General features: G+C 36.6%; 1 protein-coding gene across 7 annotated transcripts in view; it reads right to left on the minus strand.

The window, feature by feature from the left end:
- Window positions 1-20,653, minus strand: part of kmt2e (lysine (K)-specific methyltransferase 2E) — a 94,322-nt gene that overhangs the window by 25,830 nt on the left and 47,839 nt on the right. For 3 of the 7 annotated variants that reach the window (XM_052033947.1, XM_052033941.1, XM_052033948.1), the window contains exons 7-16: window positions 19,690-19,758; window positions 18,259-18,431; window positions 12,208-12,246; window positions 10,745-10,984; window positions 9,079-9,209; window positions 7,012-7,129; window positions 6,180-6,289; window positions 5,028-5,292; window positions 4,776-4,874; window positions 322-483 (exon numbers count right to left, since the gene is read on the minus strand). In XM_052033947.1, coding sequence (XP_051889907.1) covers window positions 322-483; window positions 4,776-4,874; window positions 5,028-5,292; window positions 6,180-6,289; window positions 7,012-7,129; window positions 9,079-9,209; window positions 10,745-10,984; window positions 12,208-12,246; window positions 18,259-18,431; window positions 19,690-19,758 — 1,406 coding nt within the window. The remainder of the gene's footprint in view (window positions 1-321; window positions 484-4,775; window positions 4,875-5,027; window positions 5,293-6,179; window positions 6,290-7,011; window positions 7,130-9,078; window positions 9,210-10,744; window positions 10,985-12,207; window positions 12,247-18,258; window positions 18,432-19,689; window positions 19,759-20,653) is intronic. The other 4 variants (XM_052033942.1, XM_052033944.1, XM_052033946.1 and 1 more) reach the window with 4 other exon arrangements.

Here is a 20,653-nt window from a genome sequence, read left to right on the forward strand (position 1 = left end):
AGGGAGAAAAAAATCAAAATAAAGCAGTCATTGACCATGTCTCTAACTTCCTCAGTCTGTGTCCCTAATGTTACTTATAGAAGAGGCTCGCAAAATAGGAGTACCTTTAAGAATTAGAAAGTAACCTAATTGCAATTTTTCTCAGTGTCCTAGAGGGTACTTAATAAACTACAATCTAGTGGGCCAAATTACTAAATTTCTGTAAAAGGGGTAATGAATTGCTTGGACAGTAAAACTAATGGCAAGAGGAACCAGCATAGTCTTACAGGAAACAGGTTTGTTTTACTAATTTACTTTGAGGGAACAATAGAAATACCATACCTGTGTGGAATCTGAGATGGGTACTGCTTGTGTTTCTTTGCTCTCCAGTTTAACATCTTTTGCTGTGCTGATTCGCTCTAAGGCCTGTTCTCTTCTTTTCTCTCTCTTCTCCATCTTTGCAAATGCTTGCATGATGGCTTCCATTTTTCGTTCTTCTCTAGTCTGTTTAAATAGGACAAAATAAAAAGGTATCAGCCAAATACATATCAAACTGTGTTAATATCAACATTTTATTGCACCCACAATTTCTTAGATTGTATCTAATCATGCTTTATGAACACAATTTAAGAAACATATTATTTTTAGTAGCTCAAACATTAATTCATATTAAAGTGGATAAATAAGTAATACGTTGTCTTTTTCATTCAAGTGGTCTTTAAATTATAAAGGGAATCTAAGCTGTATAAGCACACACACAAATGGATGCAGGTCATTCAGTTCCATTTATGTTTAGCCAAGAATTCTACTTACGTATTTCATAAATTCTTTACAAATACCAGCTTTTCTTTTCCATCTAACAACACTTTGTCTTATTTATGTAGATACATTACCACCAAAGATCTAGCTGCAATGCTAAATTAAGAAAAAAAATATATATACACAACATGGACTGATGCTTCCAGGAAGTAGGGAGGGAGAACAGGATGAAAAGGATCTGCTGAACATAATGGCAGGACCTCATTTTTTTTTCTTTTATTTCTGTTTTCTGTCCAACACTCACCAAGCTGAAAACACACAGATTGCAGAAGTGGAGACAATCAATGATTTCAAAAAGAAAATGAATAGGCACTGATGGAAAATAAACTTGCAGGGTTATAGGGATGAATACAATTGGGAAGGAGCAGCCATGGGAGTTCTTGATATTGCCTCTGGATTTCATGAAGTCTCATAGCATCAGGTCAAATTCATTGAAATTGAATTTCAGGTCATGGAAATTCATTGACTACTACCTCCTAAGACCTCAGATGATGAGCCATACTGAACAACACTTGGAAGCAGTGCAACCGTAATAAGAGTACAGAACATACTCCATGTGGGGGCTTTCAAGTCTTTCACCTAAAGTGGTTTGGTAGCACACAATTGCCTAAGGTGAGTGAAACAAAACAAGATATAAACCTCCTTGACCTTGTCCCTATCAATGTATAAGCTGCAATTACATCTGTTAACGATAGCATTGATAGGACTGACAACAGTCCTAGATGAAGTTTCTCCTTCATAATGAGGTCACCATCAGGTTGTATGGCACTATCACTGTGCTAAATGGAATAAGCTCAGGACAGATGAGGCAGGTCAAAACTGAGCTATCATGTGGGGCTGTGTAATGTAAGCAGTTGCAAAACTATCCATAATCTGTGACCTCATATCTAGGCATATCACACAAACCAAGGTTGCATGAGCAGAAGGGCATGTCAAGCTGCACCACAAGTAACAAAAAATGATCGATGGCTTCTACCTGACTTCATGGAAACCTCAACTGTCCACAAAAAAGGACAAATTCAACTTAGTTAATTGGTTCTCAATTAGTCTACTCTCAAACATCAGTAAAGCATTAGAATGTGTTGGTCAACTGTGCTATCAAAGAGCACTTATTTACTAATAGACTCATTTATATTCAGGTTGCACTTAGCCTGGACCAATTTGGCTCTAGATTAATCACAGCCTTGTTCACCTCTGGAGCTGAATTCCAGAAGTTACTGCCCTTAGCATCAAACATTTAAATGAGTGTGGCGTCAAAGAATCTGGGTAAATCTGAAGTTAAATGACAAAGTGTAATCTCTCCAGTAGCTAGAATCACATCTCACACAAATGAAGGTGGTTAAATTTGCTGGAGGTCCATAATATCTGCCTGCATCATTACTGCATAAATTTGAGGGCAGAGTCCTTGGCCCAACAAATTGTAGAAGTAGAGACTGATAGGCGCTGATGGGAAATAAACTAACACAGTTAGGGGGATAACACAGCAGAATGGGACTGACTGGCTGCTTTATCAATAAACCTTCTTCACTATGAGATGTGATTCATAGTTATACAGCACTAAAACATGCCCTTCAACTCATCTATGCTGACCAAAATACCTACCTACGTTAATCCCATTTTCCTGAATTTGGCCCATACCCTTCAAAACCTTTTTGATCCGTGTACCTGTCTGAATGTCTTTTAAACATTGTAATTGTTCCTTCCTCTACCACCTCATTCCATTACCCATCATCCTTTGTGTGAAAAACTTGCCCCTGAGATCCCCTTTGAATCTTTCCCCCCTCACCTTAAACTTATGTGCTCGAGATTAAGACTCCCCTACCATGCGGAAAAAGCCTGTGACTATCTATCCTATCTATGCCTCTCTATTTTATAAATGCTATAAGGTCCTTTGCTCTGGGAAAACAGTCCCAGCCCATCCAATCTCTTCTCAACCCCTCCAGTCCCAGCAACACTTTTAATCTTTTCAACACCCTCTCAAGCTTAATCACATCTCTCCTACAGTATGGCAGAATACTCTAAATGCAGCCTAACCAACGATTTGTACAACTGTATCTGTAAAAGTGAGGAAGTTCACAGATGATTCCACAATTTCAATTCTATTCACAATTCCTAAAACCCAATTTGTACACAAGTTAACACACCCTCCCAGCTTGGAAATATAAATCAGCTTTCCATCATTGTCACTAGGTCTCAATGGTATAGCAAGGATGGGCAACAAATGCTGGTTTTGCCAACCGAGTCTACAGTCTATGAATGAATGGAAAAAACCCTCCCCCTTTACGTTCCCCCACATTGTGGTATAGCCTTGGTATCATAAGTGAGAACAAACTGATTCTTCGAGAGTACTTCAACACAAAATACAGTACTTGTTATAGTTAAAAAAGAACCATTTCTGAATACCAACAATATTTTAACTATTTTCAAATTATGTGGTTTTAAAGGAAATTTTACAATTCGCATGCAACACTGTTAATAATTACCATTCCATGCCTTTGGCAAAAAAAGTGCCACATGACTAAGCAGCAGAGGAACCAAAATTTTCTATGCATTTCAGACACAAAAAGGGCACAGTCTTGTATAATTTTTTTAAATTACAGCCTGTAATGAACTAAACATTAGTTATGTAAAAGAAACTACTGTAAAAGGGTGACACTGTGAGTACTATCATAACATAAATTTAAGCGATCCTTTGTACCATCCCCATATAATTATAATAGCAATAATTACTGCGTGTATTCAAGTGTAGATTATGACAAAAAGTAATTTATGCAACAATCTTACATCTGTACTTATTTTACATGCACATGCAAAAAGTAAAACTGATATAATTACACATTAAGCAATTGTCTAATTGCCAGTCACCTTCCCAGTGTTAAATCCTGGGCCATACAGATACAACTACAAATAAACAGTCCCAGGCCTGATCAGTTTCTGTTGTGTACAAATTCTCTGCCAGAAAAATTGCTCTAATTTATCTCAGCTTTTTCCTTATCTGTTGCATCATTCCCAGACTCATTCCTGCACCATCTGAGAAAGTTTATTTAATAATAGTATAAGTTAGTGTTTAATAGAATGACAGTACAAGTTGGGCTCAGAACATTTCCATTCCACAACATTCTTCTCAGTGTCTGTAGACAACTTTGCTACATCAGAAAATCTGCATGTTATCAGAATTACCATCCAATCTGGTTCCATTTCAATCTCCCATTTCGTGAAAATGAGAATTCAGCATTTGTTGTTATTCTCCGGATAAGAAAAGCTAGGGAATACTATTTGGAACAAGGCATAAATCTGTCATTTTGCAGTAATTGAAGCATTAAATTAAGATTAGCTTCTTTGATTTGTGTGTTTTTAAGAACGGTCTTTGAGCATATTAAAATTTCTACACCTTTACTCGGTGGAAAATAAACATCAATGAATGCAGGTGCCAGAAACATGGGCAAATGAGATGGTCAGATACATGGAGAAGGAAATATTTAAGATGTGAAAAGAATGGGCAAGGGTTATAGAATGAATTGCTCTATTGATATCTCTACTCCATTCTATTCATGCAAGAAATACTGAGAAATAGCCTAAAACCTCAAACAGTAATGGATTCTTGCTCTTTTTCAGTTAATTTCTAAAATTTACTTGAAAATGATGATTGTTGAAGTCACATACGGATTTGAAGAAATATCAAACACCTGAATAAAGGCCATAATTTAAGATTTCACAAGCAGCATAGTAGGGCAAACTGTGCTACTACACATTAATGCAAGACCTGCAGCAATAGCCAACAAATAGACATTACATCATTCAGTGTTACAATCTGACCAGTGATTCCCATTAGGAGCTCATCAGGCAAAAAGAATCCTGCAGAATTATAACAATATAGCCCTAATGTTTAAAGCAGCAACATATAGCAATCATTTAAAGCTGTTATTGTGCCTGAAGTCTTATAACAGCATGAAGCAGCTATTTGCCTGTCAACTTACCATCTTTCTTTTTCTCTCTGCAATCTGCTCCTCAGACTCCATCTCTACTTCATTGCTAACTGGAGGTTTTTCTTCTATATCCTCAATAAAATCTGGCTCCTGCAAGATGGAAATGACTGCTTTACATGATCTGCACTACTCTCTCTACAGATGATGGAAAGCTATAATCTTGCTAGATTAGTCACTACTGGGGTATACAGCTGGCCATCAAAACCAGATTACTTCCTGTATCAAGCACTACTACATTTTTACCTGATTGTTAGTCAAAGACACCCTGAGGGGAGAGAGTTTCCTCTGTTTGTTATCTAATCCTTTAGTTTTGGTGGCCATTCCTTCAGTATCAGAAGAAATATTTTGATTTTGAGCATCCTTTTCTTTCAAGCCGTCCTTTTCTTTCTTTCCTTTTTTCCTTCTTGTTTCGTAACCCATGCTGATGTTCTCGGTTGGCTCCAAATTTTGTTTGAGGACTGGACAATCTGGATTCCCTTTCAGACAAGCACAATCCACTTTGTATTTACTGTATGGAGGAACAAATAATGATACTCTGATGCACATTATGAATAAAGCAATTCAGGCTGTTCTGTATGTAAACAGAAGCCAGCTTTCCAAATAAACACCAAATTATATTCAATAATGCAACTGATTACTGGAGTGAACTGAGAAGAAAGTTCATAAATGCCATTCATACATGCAATGTACTTTGAATGTACTTTTATCAATGTTGTTTGCAAAAGTGTACAGCAAGCTTCTCCCCACCATTACTTTATTTGCTCCTATGAATCTCTCATCTCTTTACTGTCTTTTTGTTTACCTCTTTCCCCCTCCGTGTGTTAAACCTCCCTCAGTTTCTTCACTTTCATGAGTATGTCTCGGTTCCTTCTAGCTGTGTCTTTCCCATTTCCTTCACCTGTGCTTCTTTCCCATCAACTTCAACCATGTTCTTATCCCTCACTGCCTTTACATACATCACTATTTCCATGCGGCTTTACTTCTTTCTCTCCTCTATTCCTTGTCACTACATTTTGTTTTACTAATTTTAACACATTTTCAATGGTGCCTTTTGTTTTTTTTAAACTTTCCTCTTCCAGTTACCTCTGCAAATTTTCAACAAAGAGCCAGTAGTATTGGTACAAGTAAGAGTTAAAGAAAGCAGACACAGCTCTCGAATCATTCATGTAACTTCTCAACATTAAAGTTTCAATTTAAAGCACAATGTACCCTTTAAGACAACCATTTGTAAGATCCATATTTTTGTCCACATCCTTTTTTTCATTTAGATGTTACTCCTCAGCAACTTCATTCAAACTCATGACATTAGATTCAGTGAAGGCACTGAGGACACCCAGATTTGCCTTTTAGCTCTTCACCACCTCTAAATACTACTGCCACCACTCAACTACTTACCAGTTTCCATAATCAAAGTCAAATCCAATGGTAATTTCTGTACCCTTTGGAATGCTTCTCTTGGAGTAGATATGAAGATGAATCATACCATCTTCAATTATATGGCGAACCTATAAATATATAAAAAAAATAAAAGAGAAGATCTCACTGGTCTGAATTTCGCAGCAAAAGCATCAATGGGATCATTCGGGTACTATGATTAAAGAGAAAAAAATAAACAACTGCTGGTAACAGCATATGCACAATTAAGCATGGAATTCAGGAAACTGCTGTCTTAACTATTCCTATGATAACTTTGAGCGCCACATCTTACAAAGCTAAACTAAACCATGCTAGAGACTCGGCATTGGAATATAAGGAATAACAATAATACTTCCTTTACTTACCTAATTATTACATTCAAAACTTACCAGAAAATGTTAGGGCTATTCACTTAAAATCTTAATTCAACTATCATAATTCTTCCTAACAACCCATTTGGCAGTAAAGTGTCTGGTCTCTTAATTTAATTAGGATTTGGAAACAAAAGTAAACAAAAAATTTCCTCTGACTTCTCCCTCAATCTCATCTCTCCTTCCCACTTTTGTTTTGTATTCTGTAGATGATCTGGCATGGATTTAACTATATCAACTGACATCACTTGTTTCTGACCCCATGTGCCTCATTTACAATTTTTCGAAAGGATATGTATACAGTTGCTTACCCTCCTCACACACATCCCAGATTTCATACAGAAACTGCTGAGTGTAATGAACTGCTGGTAGTACTTGTCTAATGCTGATTACACAATCCAAACCTCAGTTAATGACATACATATCAAAATACAACCCACCTCTGAATTTGGTATACATGACCGCCTAATGAATCGTGCTTCATTTCCAAATGTTCTTGCATCAACACACATTTCCAGTCCTCGAAAGTTTGAATAAAATAATACAAAGGGATAAGGTCTGGAGATAAAGAGATAATTGTTGATTCATTTAAATGCTGTGTAACTAGAACATTTTAATACAAGCGGTTCATAGCAACAAATTTCAAAAATTGTATGGTTCAACTGTTTTTTTTCCACAGGTGTATACAATCAACTGCCTCTCTCCAAAGGAGGCTGTAAATGCTATTTTATTTTGAGATCTTGAAAGTATTAGTTTTTTTCAGTTACAGTAGTAAATACAGCACCCAAAGATTAAATTCGATATTTTTTCTGTGGCTTCTTTAGCCTTTATACATCTTCTGTTCTGATGATAAAGCACGTTTCTGCTGACAGCACTTTAGCCCTACATCAAGAATAGCTCAAATCCCAATCAGTATATAGTTAGCTATGTTGGAGTGATGGGAGTGGGCATTACAGCTGGTGTCCACATACCTCTATTAGGTATCACAGAGTAAGGTGGAGTGATGACATGGTGAGGGAAGGAAGAAGCCATGGTTCATACTCTTAATTACCTTAACCTCTGCTGAAACTATGCATATGGATACAGGATGAGGGGGTAACAAACAAAATGGAGGTCACGAAAAATGCATGAGGTCACACTTTTACGAAGTGTCCATTCTCAACAAAAAGTCACAAGGTCCTCCCAGCACTATAAGACTGAAACTTGGACTATTCTCTTGAAAGGACTGAATTCAAGAGATCTTACTGAAGCATATTAAATAGGAATTAACACAACAAAAAGATTTCAACTTAGGTTTGGTACTCATCCGTCAAGAACTGCTTAATAAAACTGTGGTGTTGGGCAAGGGCTCAGGGACCTTCTTGATTCCCTTTACCATAGGAAAGGATCTTGGAAAATATATCAAGCCTTTAGTATTCAGCACTAAACACATGGGCTGGCACTGGTCACCACCTCTCCACATTCAGCATCATTGAAGTCAATAGAACCAAATGTCCAGAGATCAGTTCAATCAGTGACTGACATGTACTGACACATTTAGAATTGGCAAACAAGGAAATTATCTTCCCCCATTTGTTAAATCAGATAAAAACACATTCTACATCAAACATTTTGAAAGGAAAATAGTTTTGCTACTCAAGATTTTCCCTGCCTCAGTCACATCTACATGTCATTCTTCAGCAACATCATTCAAAGATTTGTTTAATTCCATTTACACATTGTGAATGAACATCCAGCCTCACTTCTCCACTACGTAAATGAACAGGGAAAATAATGGTCTCTCTCTTTAGTCATTAGGGAAGGCTAATAAAATATTGGCCTCTGTTGCAATGGAATGTAAAAATATTGAAGTCTTGATGCAACTTTACATGGTGCCAGTGGACTGCACCTAGAGTACCATGTACAGTTTTGATCTCCATATTTAAGGGACGATATACTTGCATTGGATAGTGCAAAGGAGGTTCAGTAGGGTGATTCCTGGGATAAAGGAATTGGAATATGAAGAAAAGTTGGGCACTGAAGTTTAGAGTGGGAGATAATCATATTGAAAGATACAAGACTCTAAAGACACTGACAGACTGTCTGCTGAGAGGATGTTCCCCCTGATGGGAGTATGTAGAACTAGATGATTTCTGAATAAGAGCTTGCTCATTTATGGTGAAATTAAGGATGAATTTCTTTTCTCAAAGGGTTGTGGCTTGTTGGAAGTCTCAACCGGACAGCTGTGGAAATGGAGTTACTGAATAAATACAAAGCAGAGATCGATAGATATTTGAACTAAAGAGAATCAAGGAGTGTGGAGGGAGAGCAGGAGAGTGGCATTGAGCCCAAGTTTAGATCAGTGATGATCCACTGAATAGCAGAGCAAGCTTAACAAGTATATTGGCTTACTCCAGCACCTGTTTCTCATGTTATTGGGATTTCAATGACTGCACCGGGTGTCAAAGAGTTTTCACCAGAGAACTTCATGGTTTTAAAAATTACTGAACACCATTTCTTAAACTTGCCTTTTGAAGAAATGCCCATTTGCTTCAAATTGTTCCCGTAACATAAACTTTCCACGATATTCAATAATGAAGGTATCAGGAAGCAAATCTTTGGTGGCTTTCAATATTTTTTTGTTTTTCTGCACTTGACTCTGAAAGAAAAAGTAAACATTATAACCTAATGTATTGTTTGGGATATCTGGAGAAACAATTGAATCAAATCAACGACACAAAAATTCATCCATCACAATTAGGTACCAAAATATAAAAGCCACCATAATACAGAAAAGATGCAATATTTTCTTTAATTAAATGTATGAAATTTTATGTTGGGTTTCTGCTCAATTTTTATAATGCTTTAATATGCTAGATATTATTTCTTTAGACTGTCATGTTAAAAATAATTTAAGAAAACTGAAATTTATGCTTTATTAGATAAAGAAGCAGCTGTTAGAAACAGCCAACACAGATTCCAAGGTAGCAAACTTCAAACAAGTCCCTTAAGAAACTAACAGGAAATGAGAGACAGGAGAAACATAGTAGATGTACCATAAGCTGACTTAAGAAAAGCTTTGAACAAGGAAACACATGGAGGATAGTGGGAAAATGAATTAAGCAGATTAGCAAATTGGATTGAATATTAGTTGGACAAAACAGCTTGAGTGTTAAAGCAGAACTTAGAAATGGGTAACAATATTCCAAAGGTTTCATTTCTGGGATGCTTCCCTTCAATTATGGAATTATGTCAATATCTTGGAGTTACACAAAAAGAGAGACATGTCAAAAGTTGCAGAGAAAGGCAAAACAGGATATTTTCAGTACTGTGGAAAACCAAAGGAAACTGCAAAGTGGTGAGCCTTCCATGCACGTGGACTCGGGAAGAGCACACGCTCCCTTCAGCTCCACATTCAATTAAGTATATTTTTAAAATTTAGCTGATTTTTTTTGTGTTTTTTTTTTAAGGACTGTCCATTGGACCAGGTACAACCCAGTCTTGCAATAAGCATCTTAAACTGATGTCCTTTATTTGGATATGCAGGTGGCCTACCACTTAGTTATTGGAAATGTACAGTAAACATTTGTTCTTTACCAAAATAGCACATGGTGGATTGCTGGCTTGTAATGAGCATGTGATTCCTGCTTGCCATAATGGAAGCCATTCAGTTCCCAGAAAACAGTCACTGCTTAACCAAACTGCAATTTTGTAGAATTAGAACAGTTCCATGTTGGTGGAAAACGCTGATACCTAAGCATCATAGACTTTAATTGAAAAAAGGTAGAAGAGAGCACCTCAAAAGTAGCACATTGACCAGATTATGGGAATGAATTAAGTTTGAATTATTCTGGTAAATAGAGAACTTGGAGGTCTGGAGCAAGGTGGGAAAGTAACCAGGAATCACTATATCATAACATATGGATGCTAAGAATTGAAAAAGAGGTAAAGAAAAAAAGAATGTTAAAGAAAACTAGGAAAGGTGAAAGAAATGTAGAGGGGAGCAACATTACAAAAAAATAAGAAAAAGCAAAAAGCAGATTGAGCAAGAAAAAAAAACGAAAAGAAAATGAGTGAAAAAGAGGAACAAGTGACAATAATAAACCAATACCAATAATAGCAACAGTGGCAGCAGAATTGCTTTATGAAAACAATGCAAAAAACTTTTTTCAATGTGTGAAGTCTATTCCTTACCTCTACTGGAGGTTTAGAGGCTGTAAGATTGGTACTTAGGTCTGATCTACTGACCACCTCCATTTTTTCATGTCCATCGCCTATTTCTAATGCCAGTCGGTGTGCTTCAAGGATGTTCTGAATATCCTCACTATACTGATTCCCATCTGCTTCTTCATACCGATCCATCCATGTTTTGATTTTGTTCTCCCACACAAAACCGGCATTATCAACGGCATCGGTTTCTGAAACTGAACTTTGCTAAGGACAAAAAAGTATTGGCAAAAGTAATTGAACATTCATCTCCTTCCTCCTTTCCCCATTAATACACAATCAGCAGTTCTCAGAGGAAGAAAGATCATCCAACTGTGTCATCATAAAGACATAAACATTTGAAATTTGAGAAATGGTCTTTGCTTTTTTAAAAGTATTTTAAAAAAATGGGGGAAGAGCAGTCACATGGCTAGAACTAATGTACAGAACTTATAAAACTGAATGAGAGCAAAATGGGTAGGGAACAAATTGAATAAAACAGAATTGAAAGTTCAAATGGAAGTAATGAAAAATACACTCACTCAAAAGACAACTATAAAGCCAGTGGTTAAGGTTTTCAAAAAAAAGAGACAGACCACCAGCATGTATTGTGCCACTGATGAGAACTCAACTAAGCCACTCTCTCCTGCCTACACCACTTATAAGTTAACTTAGACCAATTCAAAATTCTGAGTATTAGTTATAGTTTGAAATGGTGGTTCCAGTGCCTTCAATATAATACTTAGCTTAATAATGCAGATTAAATAATCTGAACTAATCAGCAACAGTTTTAAATTCAGATGATGTACAGCTGGTAGATTGCGAGACTAAAAGACTGTAAAGTAATATTTGTAAATAATATAATTATTTTTTAAAAATGAATTTATCCTTTTAATTCTCTTAGATGAATAATTCTTTGTGAATATTTTGTCTGGAAAGATATTCTATATCGACTAATACTTTATACTCACCCGAAAACCAAGCAGGATTAAAAATAATGATCTATGTACCATTATCTGCTCTGTTGTTTAAAGTTAATTCATTACAAGATTTCTAATTTTAAATGCCTCTATATAATGAATCATAGAAAAAAAGTGAGGGGAAAACATGAAAATTAAGAGTCATATTTTAGGCATTACTAGAAAGGCTATCCGAAAATCTGACTGTAGGGTCCAAAACTGGATAGTGAAACCCCTACATCTATTGTGTAGCTAGAGCATTCATCAACCCATTTCAAAGAAATGAGGTCAAAATGATAAATACTTCATACTGAAACATCTTCAGCAGCTTTATCAAAAGTATCAAAAGAGTAAAATGTCCAACCCAACCAATAATTGTAAGATTATTGGCAAAACTAAAATTTTTTTTTTTTTTTTTTTTTTTTTTTTTTACACACACTTTCTACAAATACTCAAGCATAATGTTATGGCAATAGTGCAATTTCTTCTTACCTTTACCCTTGAAGATTTTCGAGATCCTTCCCGGAAAGGCTGAAAGATAGAAAATGGATCCACTTACTTAATTGCAGTAATGGACAAGACAAAATAAACTGCTTGGAGAGCCTTTATCCTTTAGTTTTGAAAATGTCAGATGAATTGTCTCTAGCATCAAAGTTGTATGATCTTAAACCACAAGACAATGATGGCAAGGTTCAGGAACCTTGATGACCCGATATTGTAAATTTAGTCTAAATGAAAAAGGAAGCATATGTAAGGTTTAGGAAGCTCAATTCGGACAGGGCCCTTGAGGAATATAAAGGAAATAGGAAAGAACTTAAACAGGGAATCAGGAGGGCTAAAAGGGGCTATGAAATGTCCTCGGTGAGTAGGATTAAAGAGAATCCCAAGGCAGTTTGTACATGCATTAAGAACAAGAGGGTAACTAGGAAGAGTAGGACCACTCAAAGACAAAGCAAAGAATTTATGCCCAGAGCCAGAGGAAATGGACAAGGTACCAAATGAGTACTTTGCATCAGTATTCACCAAGGAGAAGGACATGGAGGATAATGAGATCAGGGAGAGGTATACTGATATTCCAGGGCATATTAATATCAAGGTGGTGGTGGTGTTGGAGCTCTTGAAGAGCATTAAGGTGGATAAGTACCCAGGGCTTGAGGGGATCTGTCCCACGTTAATGAGAAGGGTAAGAGAGGAGATTGCTGGGGCCTTGATGGAGATCTTTATATTCCTCCTTAGCCACAGATGAAATCTAGAGGACTAGAGAATAGTTAATGTTGTTGCTCTGTTTAAGAAAGACAGTGGAGACAAATCAGGAAATTATAGGCTGCTGAGCCTTACATCGGTGGTAGGGGAATTAAGAGAGAGGATTCTTAGGGATGGGATCTACTCTCATCTTAAAAAACATTGACATTAGGGATAGTCAGCAAGGCTTTGTGCAAGGGAGGTTATGTCTTACAAACTTGAGTTTGTTGAGGAGGTGATAAAGATGATTGATGAGGGTAGGGCAGTGGATGTTGTATCCATGGATTTTAGTAAAGCTTTTGACAATGTCCTTCATGATAGACTGATCTAGAAAATTAGGCACATGGGACCCACAGAGACTTGGTAGATTGAATTCAAAATTGGCTTGGCCATAGAAGGCTGAGGGTAGTGGTGGAGGGGTGTTATTCTTACTGAAGGTCTGTGACCAGTAGTGTTCCACAAGGATCAGTGCTAGGACCTCTGTTGCTTGTGATATGTATAAATGATTTGAACAAAAATGTAGGTGTGTCAATTAGTAAGTTTACAGACAACATGAAAATTGGTGGAGTTGTGGATAGTGAGGAAGGTTGTCAAAGGATTCAGCAGGATAAAAATCAGATGGAGATAAATGTGGGCAAAGAAATGGCACATGGAATTTAATCCAGACAAGTGTGAGGTGTTGCTCTTTGGGAACATTTTTGTTTTACTCAGAGAGTGAGAGGTGCCTGGAATGTGCTGTCAGAGGAACCGGTGGAAGCAGATACAATAGCAATGTTTAAGACAGGCACATTAACAGGCAGGGAATGGAGGGATATAGACTAAGTGCAGGCAGATGGGATGAGCTTGGATTGGCATCATGCTCACCACAGACACCGCGGGCTAAAGGGCTTATTCCTGCATTGTACTGTTCTATGTTCTATTTAAAGACTGAACAATTGCAAAACCCTTCACTCTCTCCTATTCCCATTACCACCCTTTAGTTCATGCATTACCCTTCCTCAATGCAAAGCCCAACCACATTAAGATTCACAATCATACAAAAAGGTATGATTGACTCAGTGGCATTTGGAAAGAATCCCAATTTCCACATCCCTACTGCATTATACATAAAATTACCATACTACAGTCAATAAAAGTTTTGCCTTTGGTTTGTTCTTATAACACTTATAAACCTGTATCACAGTCACTGGCGAACTGAAATGGAACCTTGCAGAATGATTTTCATATATACCTTTCATCACTTTGGATCAATGACAAAAAGAAATTACAGCTAATGAAGTGAAGCCAGCACTGCAATTTAGAAAACACAGCATGCTCCCACAAAATTAAAATTCAGTAATAAATAGATAACCTTTTGTAATGTTAATTGAGAAATAAATATTGGCCAGGCAAGGCACCATGGAAAAATACTATTATTATGAAAGTAGTACCATGGGATTTTTTACATCCACCTGAGGGGGAAGATGGAGCCTTGGTTTCACGTGTTATTCAAAAGACACGCCTCCAAAAGTGCATCACCATCTCTAAGATTCAAATCCAGGTCCATTTTGAATAAGAGATGATAGTGTTATCAAAAAAAAAGCTGCTGGAGGAACTCAGTGCATTGGCAGCATCTATGGAGGGAAGTGGACAGTCAACAGTTTGGGCCAAGGCCCTTCATCTGGACTGAAAAAGAGGGGAGATAACCAGTACAAAGAGATGAACGGAAGGGGTGAGGCAAGAGCTGGCAAGCAATAGGCAGATCCAGGTATATACTGGCTACCTCCCCACTACTCTTTCATTTTTGTTTAATTGCTTCATTCACAGGATGTGGACATCACTGGCAATGCCAGAATTTACTGACCATTCATAATTGAACCTGAATTGGAGGCAATTAAGCATCAATCAAACTGGCAAGTTTAGACTCGCATGCAAGTCAGACTGGGCAAGAACAACAGGTTCCCCTCCATGAAAAACATGATTGAACCAGATGGGGTTTTACAATAATCTTGAGGTTTTGTGATAGCGAGCGAGACTAACTTTTTAAAAATTATTTGAATTTAATTTCCCCAGCTGCCATGGTTGGATTTGAACTCTCTTCCAGACCAATGATCAAGAAATCCATCTGCTGATCCAGTATGTTAGCATTTATAATACCGTAAGTTATTTGAAAGTGCACTTTGTAGGCCACTCAAATCAGTGCCATGGTATCTCACATCCAGTTTGCACAGCCTCTTACCATTCTTATTACACAGATACAGAAATCCAATTGTCAGAATTGTCCATGAGCCACCACAATGTTATTACGTCATTATGGCCTCCCCTTAGAGAAAGATCAAGCACAGACGTAATGGCAGTGCATTCACAAGAGTGAACACACTGAGAAATCTCCTTGATAAGCAAGGGTTACTCACCTTTCTCTTTGACTGTCTAAGAGCAAAATGAGCTTGGAGACTTTTCTCAGGTGCAAGCAATCAAAGTAAAATTATGTAAAAATGACAATACTTCATTAAGTCTTAGGATCTAGTCTCTATCTTTAAGTGATCAATTCTGTTATCAAGGTTATAAATTCTACCATTTAAGGGATCAACATCTGCCCATTATGCCTCCGCATGGCATTTAATTTAACAGAGAATTGAGAATGCCATTGCAATACATCTACCTGAATGAGACTTGACTTGCACACTTGAACTCTTAAGCTAGTTGACTGCAAAGGTCCAAGTAATTTCAGTTGATCTATATATGCAAGGTCCATTAACAATTATTGGCAATAAGAGGGTTGACCTGTCTGGAGGTAATTCTATGATCAGCAGATGCAATGCATTGCAAGCTCAAGTGAATGCAGTCTGACATTTTAAGCAGCTATCGAATGGGGACAAACATAGCATTGTTATGAAACCTTGATTTGTCTGTGAGTGACGAATGACACACATAATTTGGAATAATATGACTGAAATTTGCATGGCATTACTTAAAAATAAGATTCTGATTAATGATGTCACTAGCTCCATATCTGCCACTAGAAAGACTTCACTAATTTTAGCTTGTATCAGTCCTGGAAATGCCCAAGCCTTGAAGTAATGAAAATCAACATGGAAGTGGTCATTACTATGTTGTCCTCAAGGGAAAAAAACATTTTCTCAAACATGTAACACTGTTCAATGTTAATGTGAAGAATTCTGAGCCTGGTGCTTTTATGATGTACCACTAAATCGACGCATCTCCACAAAAGATCTACTAAAATAGGAATTTCCAAGATCACGGCAAAGCAAACAACAAATTTTTTATCTTTAAATTTTACTCGACATTTATCCTTCCCTCGTCCTTCCCTCAAGAGCACCACAAGAGTGAAAAGTATAGTTTCAAATTTGAATAGATAGTAAACTTATTCTATCCGCTCTTACACACATTTTGCTTCAATGCCAAGCCTCAAAAAAATTGTAGAGATAAATTCTAACTATACAAAACAGAACAAATCCTCATAGAGACTCCTTATTGCCACAAACATAATCTGTTCACATTTTAAGGACAAAAGCTAAATTGTTTACCAGTTCCTCTTGCAACACAGGAGGAACTGGGAAACATATTGTATTTCTGTATCATGTATAAATGTCTCCTCTGTGGAGGATATGCCAAGCAAAGTACGATCAGCTTGAATTGTACAGAGTTACAGTAACATCCTGGGCAGTCTCATGTACAGAATAAATAACTGCATTTGTGTCATAGAATTTAAGAAAGGCAACTAGGAACATAAATTCATAAGCCTCTTTCCTTTTATCCTTCATTTTCCCCATGATGGTTGGTTTAATACATAGGTGAGTCCATACTGAACAAGAGGAAACAAATTCAAACAATGGGGATTAAAAATGAGTGTAAAGATACAAGAAAGTAATCAGCAAGTTCTGATACATGTATTCAGATTACAATAATTTGTTTTCTGCAAAAGATAAAATAAATAACAAAATAACATAGACACAGGACCCATTTAAAATGGACTCGAAAAAATAAAATAAAAAAACATATTCATTGCTTTGTTATGTGATTATTGTGTTGTTAACTGCTGTCAAAAGTAATGCCCAATGAATAACATTTACTGTAGTACCTTACAGCATTTGGATATCTGATTTGACATATTCATGGGAGGTTTTATCATCTAACCTGATCCTTCTGATTATCCAAATAGCATTTTATCCCCTTTTATTTTTTTTAAACTGACAGATGTATGCAGCCTGCAGCAGTATCCAGTGGATTAATCTTTAATTACTTTTAGGTGGTACTGCATCTGGTAACAGAAATAATGAGAACAACAGGAGAAAGCCTGCTTCAAAATATTGCCACAAGTTCACTTCCACCTGAATCACTGAAGAGGCAAGTGAGACCTTTGATTAACATCTTAACAAAAGCATGACATTTGTAGCAATGCAACATTTCCATAGGACTGCAGTGGAGTGAGAGCCTAGATTCAGTTCCAGTTCGGGCATGGGATTCACAACCACCAATCATGATCTCATAAAGAGAAGCATAGGAAACGCTAACAACACCGTACAAAGGAAGCTGTCATTGCCATTGTGTCAGCTGAGCTGATTGGACGAACAGAAGGAATCTAGCAGTTCAAACAGTGCGCCATTTTTTATATAAAGAGACAAATTGTGTCTAGCACAAATCAAGCAAGTCAACACACAGGGCAATCATTCTGATGAAATTCATAGCCAAAACCTTGAATCTAGGCTGTCGTGTTCTCAAACGTTACAGGCCAGAATTGCACATGTTGATCAACGAAAAAGATCAAGGTCAAATATTCCCTGTACACTGCCAATGCCTTCTGCTAGGACCCATGGTCGGTTGGCAGATTGATCACAAATTGGCTTCTCTGTACTTACACTGCATGTCCTCTTAACATTTTGAAGATTTCCATTTGATGACCTACAGACCTTCAAAACCGAAGGAGACACAATCCAAGCTTATTCCATCTGTTTTAATTTTTGCTAAATCAATTAAATAATTTCATTTTACAACCAAGAAACTTTAGTACATATTTCTTTGTTTAATTTGGAAGTGGCCAAGAGTGGGGAGTGGGGACAAGGATTTCTAAGTATTTGTCAGCAATTTGTTAATTGTTTAAAAAAAATTACAGAACTCTCAAAATACTGTAATAATCTCCTTATGTTGTTTTTAGTCAATGCAATATGGTCCAAAGACCCAAGATTTACAGTACAAAAATAATTTTTCTGTATACACTTCTTCCAAGCTGGATGGAGCAGCTCTCTCTAGTCGTTGAACAGAGTCAAACAAGCAGATTGTGATTAGACAAATTCTACTTGCCTTTCTTGATTTTGCAGCAAACTGCTCCTTTTCTCCACTTTTCTTTCGTTTTTTCTCATTTACCTTTGTTACCCTAGTGGCTGTCAATGTGATAGTTGTAGGGATTTGCTGATAGGCAGTGTATAGCTCCACAGGTACCTCATCTCCACTTTCTGTTGCACTGGTGTCTCCATCTATTTAAAAGAGGAAAATAAAATCTGAAACAAACCTGCACTCACACATTATTCCTTTTTGAAACAACTTATACCTAATAATTTGCACAAAGAACCAAAGTAAACATATATATTTAAAAATATAACCTTAATTATCCATTCTTCTACTGTTTTCATTGTTGATTATGAGAATATTCTAAAAATAATTCTGAGAATGTTTTAAGAACTCAAGATTATCAACAAGTTGGATTCCATTCAGAGTGCTGGTGCGACTACAGCTGCAACAACAACTAATTAATCAATGATATACTAACTCCCAGCTCCTCCATAAAGCATACCCTTGAACAACATTTGTATTGATTTTAATGTCAATGATTTCATTGCAGTGAAAGTCTCCAAATAGGTGGCTGAATAAGTACATTCAGGTGCTGTGGATGCCAGTAGTTTGTCAAGCAGTTACAGTCTGGTCTGCAGAAGAAAAAGAGACCTAAAGGTTCAGCTGATTAGCTTGAGTGCTGCGATGCCAAATGAGTAATGAATGAAGCTCAAGAGTATTTGGTGCTCTCAATTATCTACCCATTTCTATTAATGATGAGGGGCAAGGTTATAAGAGGGGGCTGCCATCATTATGCTGGATAATCAAGGTTATACTCATTTTAAAACCGTACATCTCTGACACAGCGATACACGGAAGCAAGTAAAAACATTATGGACCTGACACAGTGACATGTGGGAGCAGACACATACAAAGGAGTAAATAAGACAACTGCTCCACTATTCAAAATGTAATATTTTATATAATGCTTATGTGTACATTCAGATTAAAATGAAATTCAAAAAGGGAAAAGTTATTTGATAGATGACAGAAATAAGCCTTCAGTTCTTTACCCCTGTAGTACACCAGTGGAAGTATTGATGTTATTAAATGCAGTACTTTAATAATTAAGGTTAAAGTCTGAATGCATCATGGAACTGTGTCAGGTTGTCACTTTACAAAGCTTTGCTCCTTCATCTCATAATCTGTTTCACTTCCTAGAATATCCATTAAGAAAAATATAAAATGAAAAAGTAATAGATCCTCAACAGGTATCTTGATACTGTATTAAGAGGTGTAGGAAGAACAAGAGGATAATGTGTAAAATCAGCAAAAAGATATATTTATATATAGCTTTAAAAAGATTGGTTAATAGGAATTAAAGTTGATAAGTCACCAGGCCCAGATGGTCTACATTCCAGAATATGGAGGGAAAGTAAGTGATGAAATAGCAGATGTACTAACCATAATTTTCCAAAATTCGTTGGAAACAGGAATTGTACCAAAGGACTGGAGGGTGGCGAGTGTTAACTCCTGTTCAAAAAAGGGGAAAGGGATAAGCCAGATAACGATGGACCAGTTATCCTCACATCAGTATAGTAGGCAAACTGTTAGAGACCATAATAAGGGATAGCATTAGTGAACACTTAAAAAGGGATAGTTTGTAAAGGGTATATAGTGCCTGACTAATTTAATTGCATCTTTTTGGACAAAGAGAATTTTAAAAAGTGATTTTTTTGGAAATTAAAAAAAATTTTAAACCTTTGATATTTTCTGTGGAGATTACGGCCCATGCTGTTTAATACAAGTCTGGATAGAAGCTAGGCTAAAGAACAGGAGCAGAGAGGTGTAAAGATATTTCCCAAATTGGCAAGATTTGGCAAGGAACATATGCCAGTAATAATACAGTAAAACCTTTCCTTATTCATACAAATGATATGGAGAGAGACACCGAGAAAATAACAAACTTCACATGTAATGCCAAATGATGGGCACAACAAACTGAAATCACAGGAAGATATCAATAGATTAAATACAGTTACATAAATAAAAGTAAAATAGTATATTCCAAGTGAAAATGAGTAAAAATTTTCACTCAACTATAAATATGTGTAATGAGCTTGAAGGATAAAGAGATCCAGAATAATGAGATTTAAAGATACATACACAGATACCTTTTACATTGGTATTACAGGTCGAAAAAATATAACCCATTGATTCTGGGTTTAATTATGTAAGGGCTTTAAATATTAACTCAAAGAGCAAGTGATGAGCCTGTTCAGAATTTTGGTTTGGTGTAGATGAAGTATTAGACAGACCTGCAATGTACAAAGGAGATTGTACAAGGTACAATGTAATCCATTAGATTCATCTGAGGGATGAAAGGTTGAAACAGAGTTGAATTTACAGAACTATGAAAGAACTTGAG

Source organism: Pristis pectinata, chromosome 19 (assembly GCF_009764475.1).
Source record: "Pristis pectinata isolate sPriPec2 chromosome 19, sPriPec2.1.pri, whole genome shotgun sequence".
Taxonomy (NCBI): Eukaryota; Metazoa; Chordata; class Chondrichthyes; order Rhinopristiformes; family Pristidae; genus Pristis; species Pristis pectinata.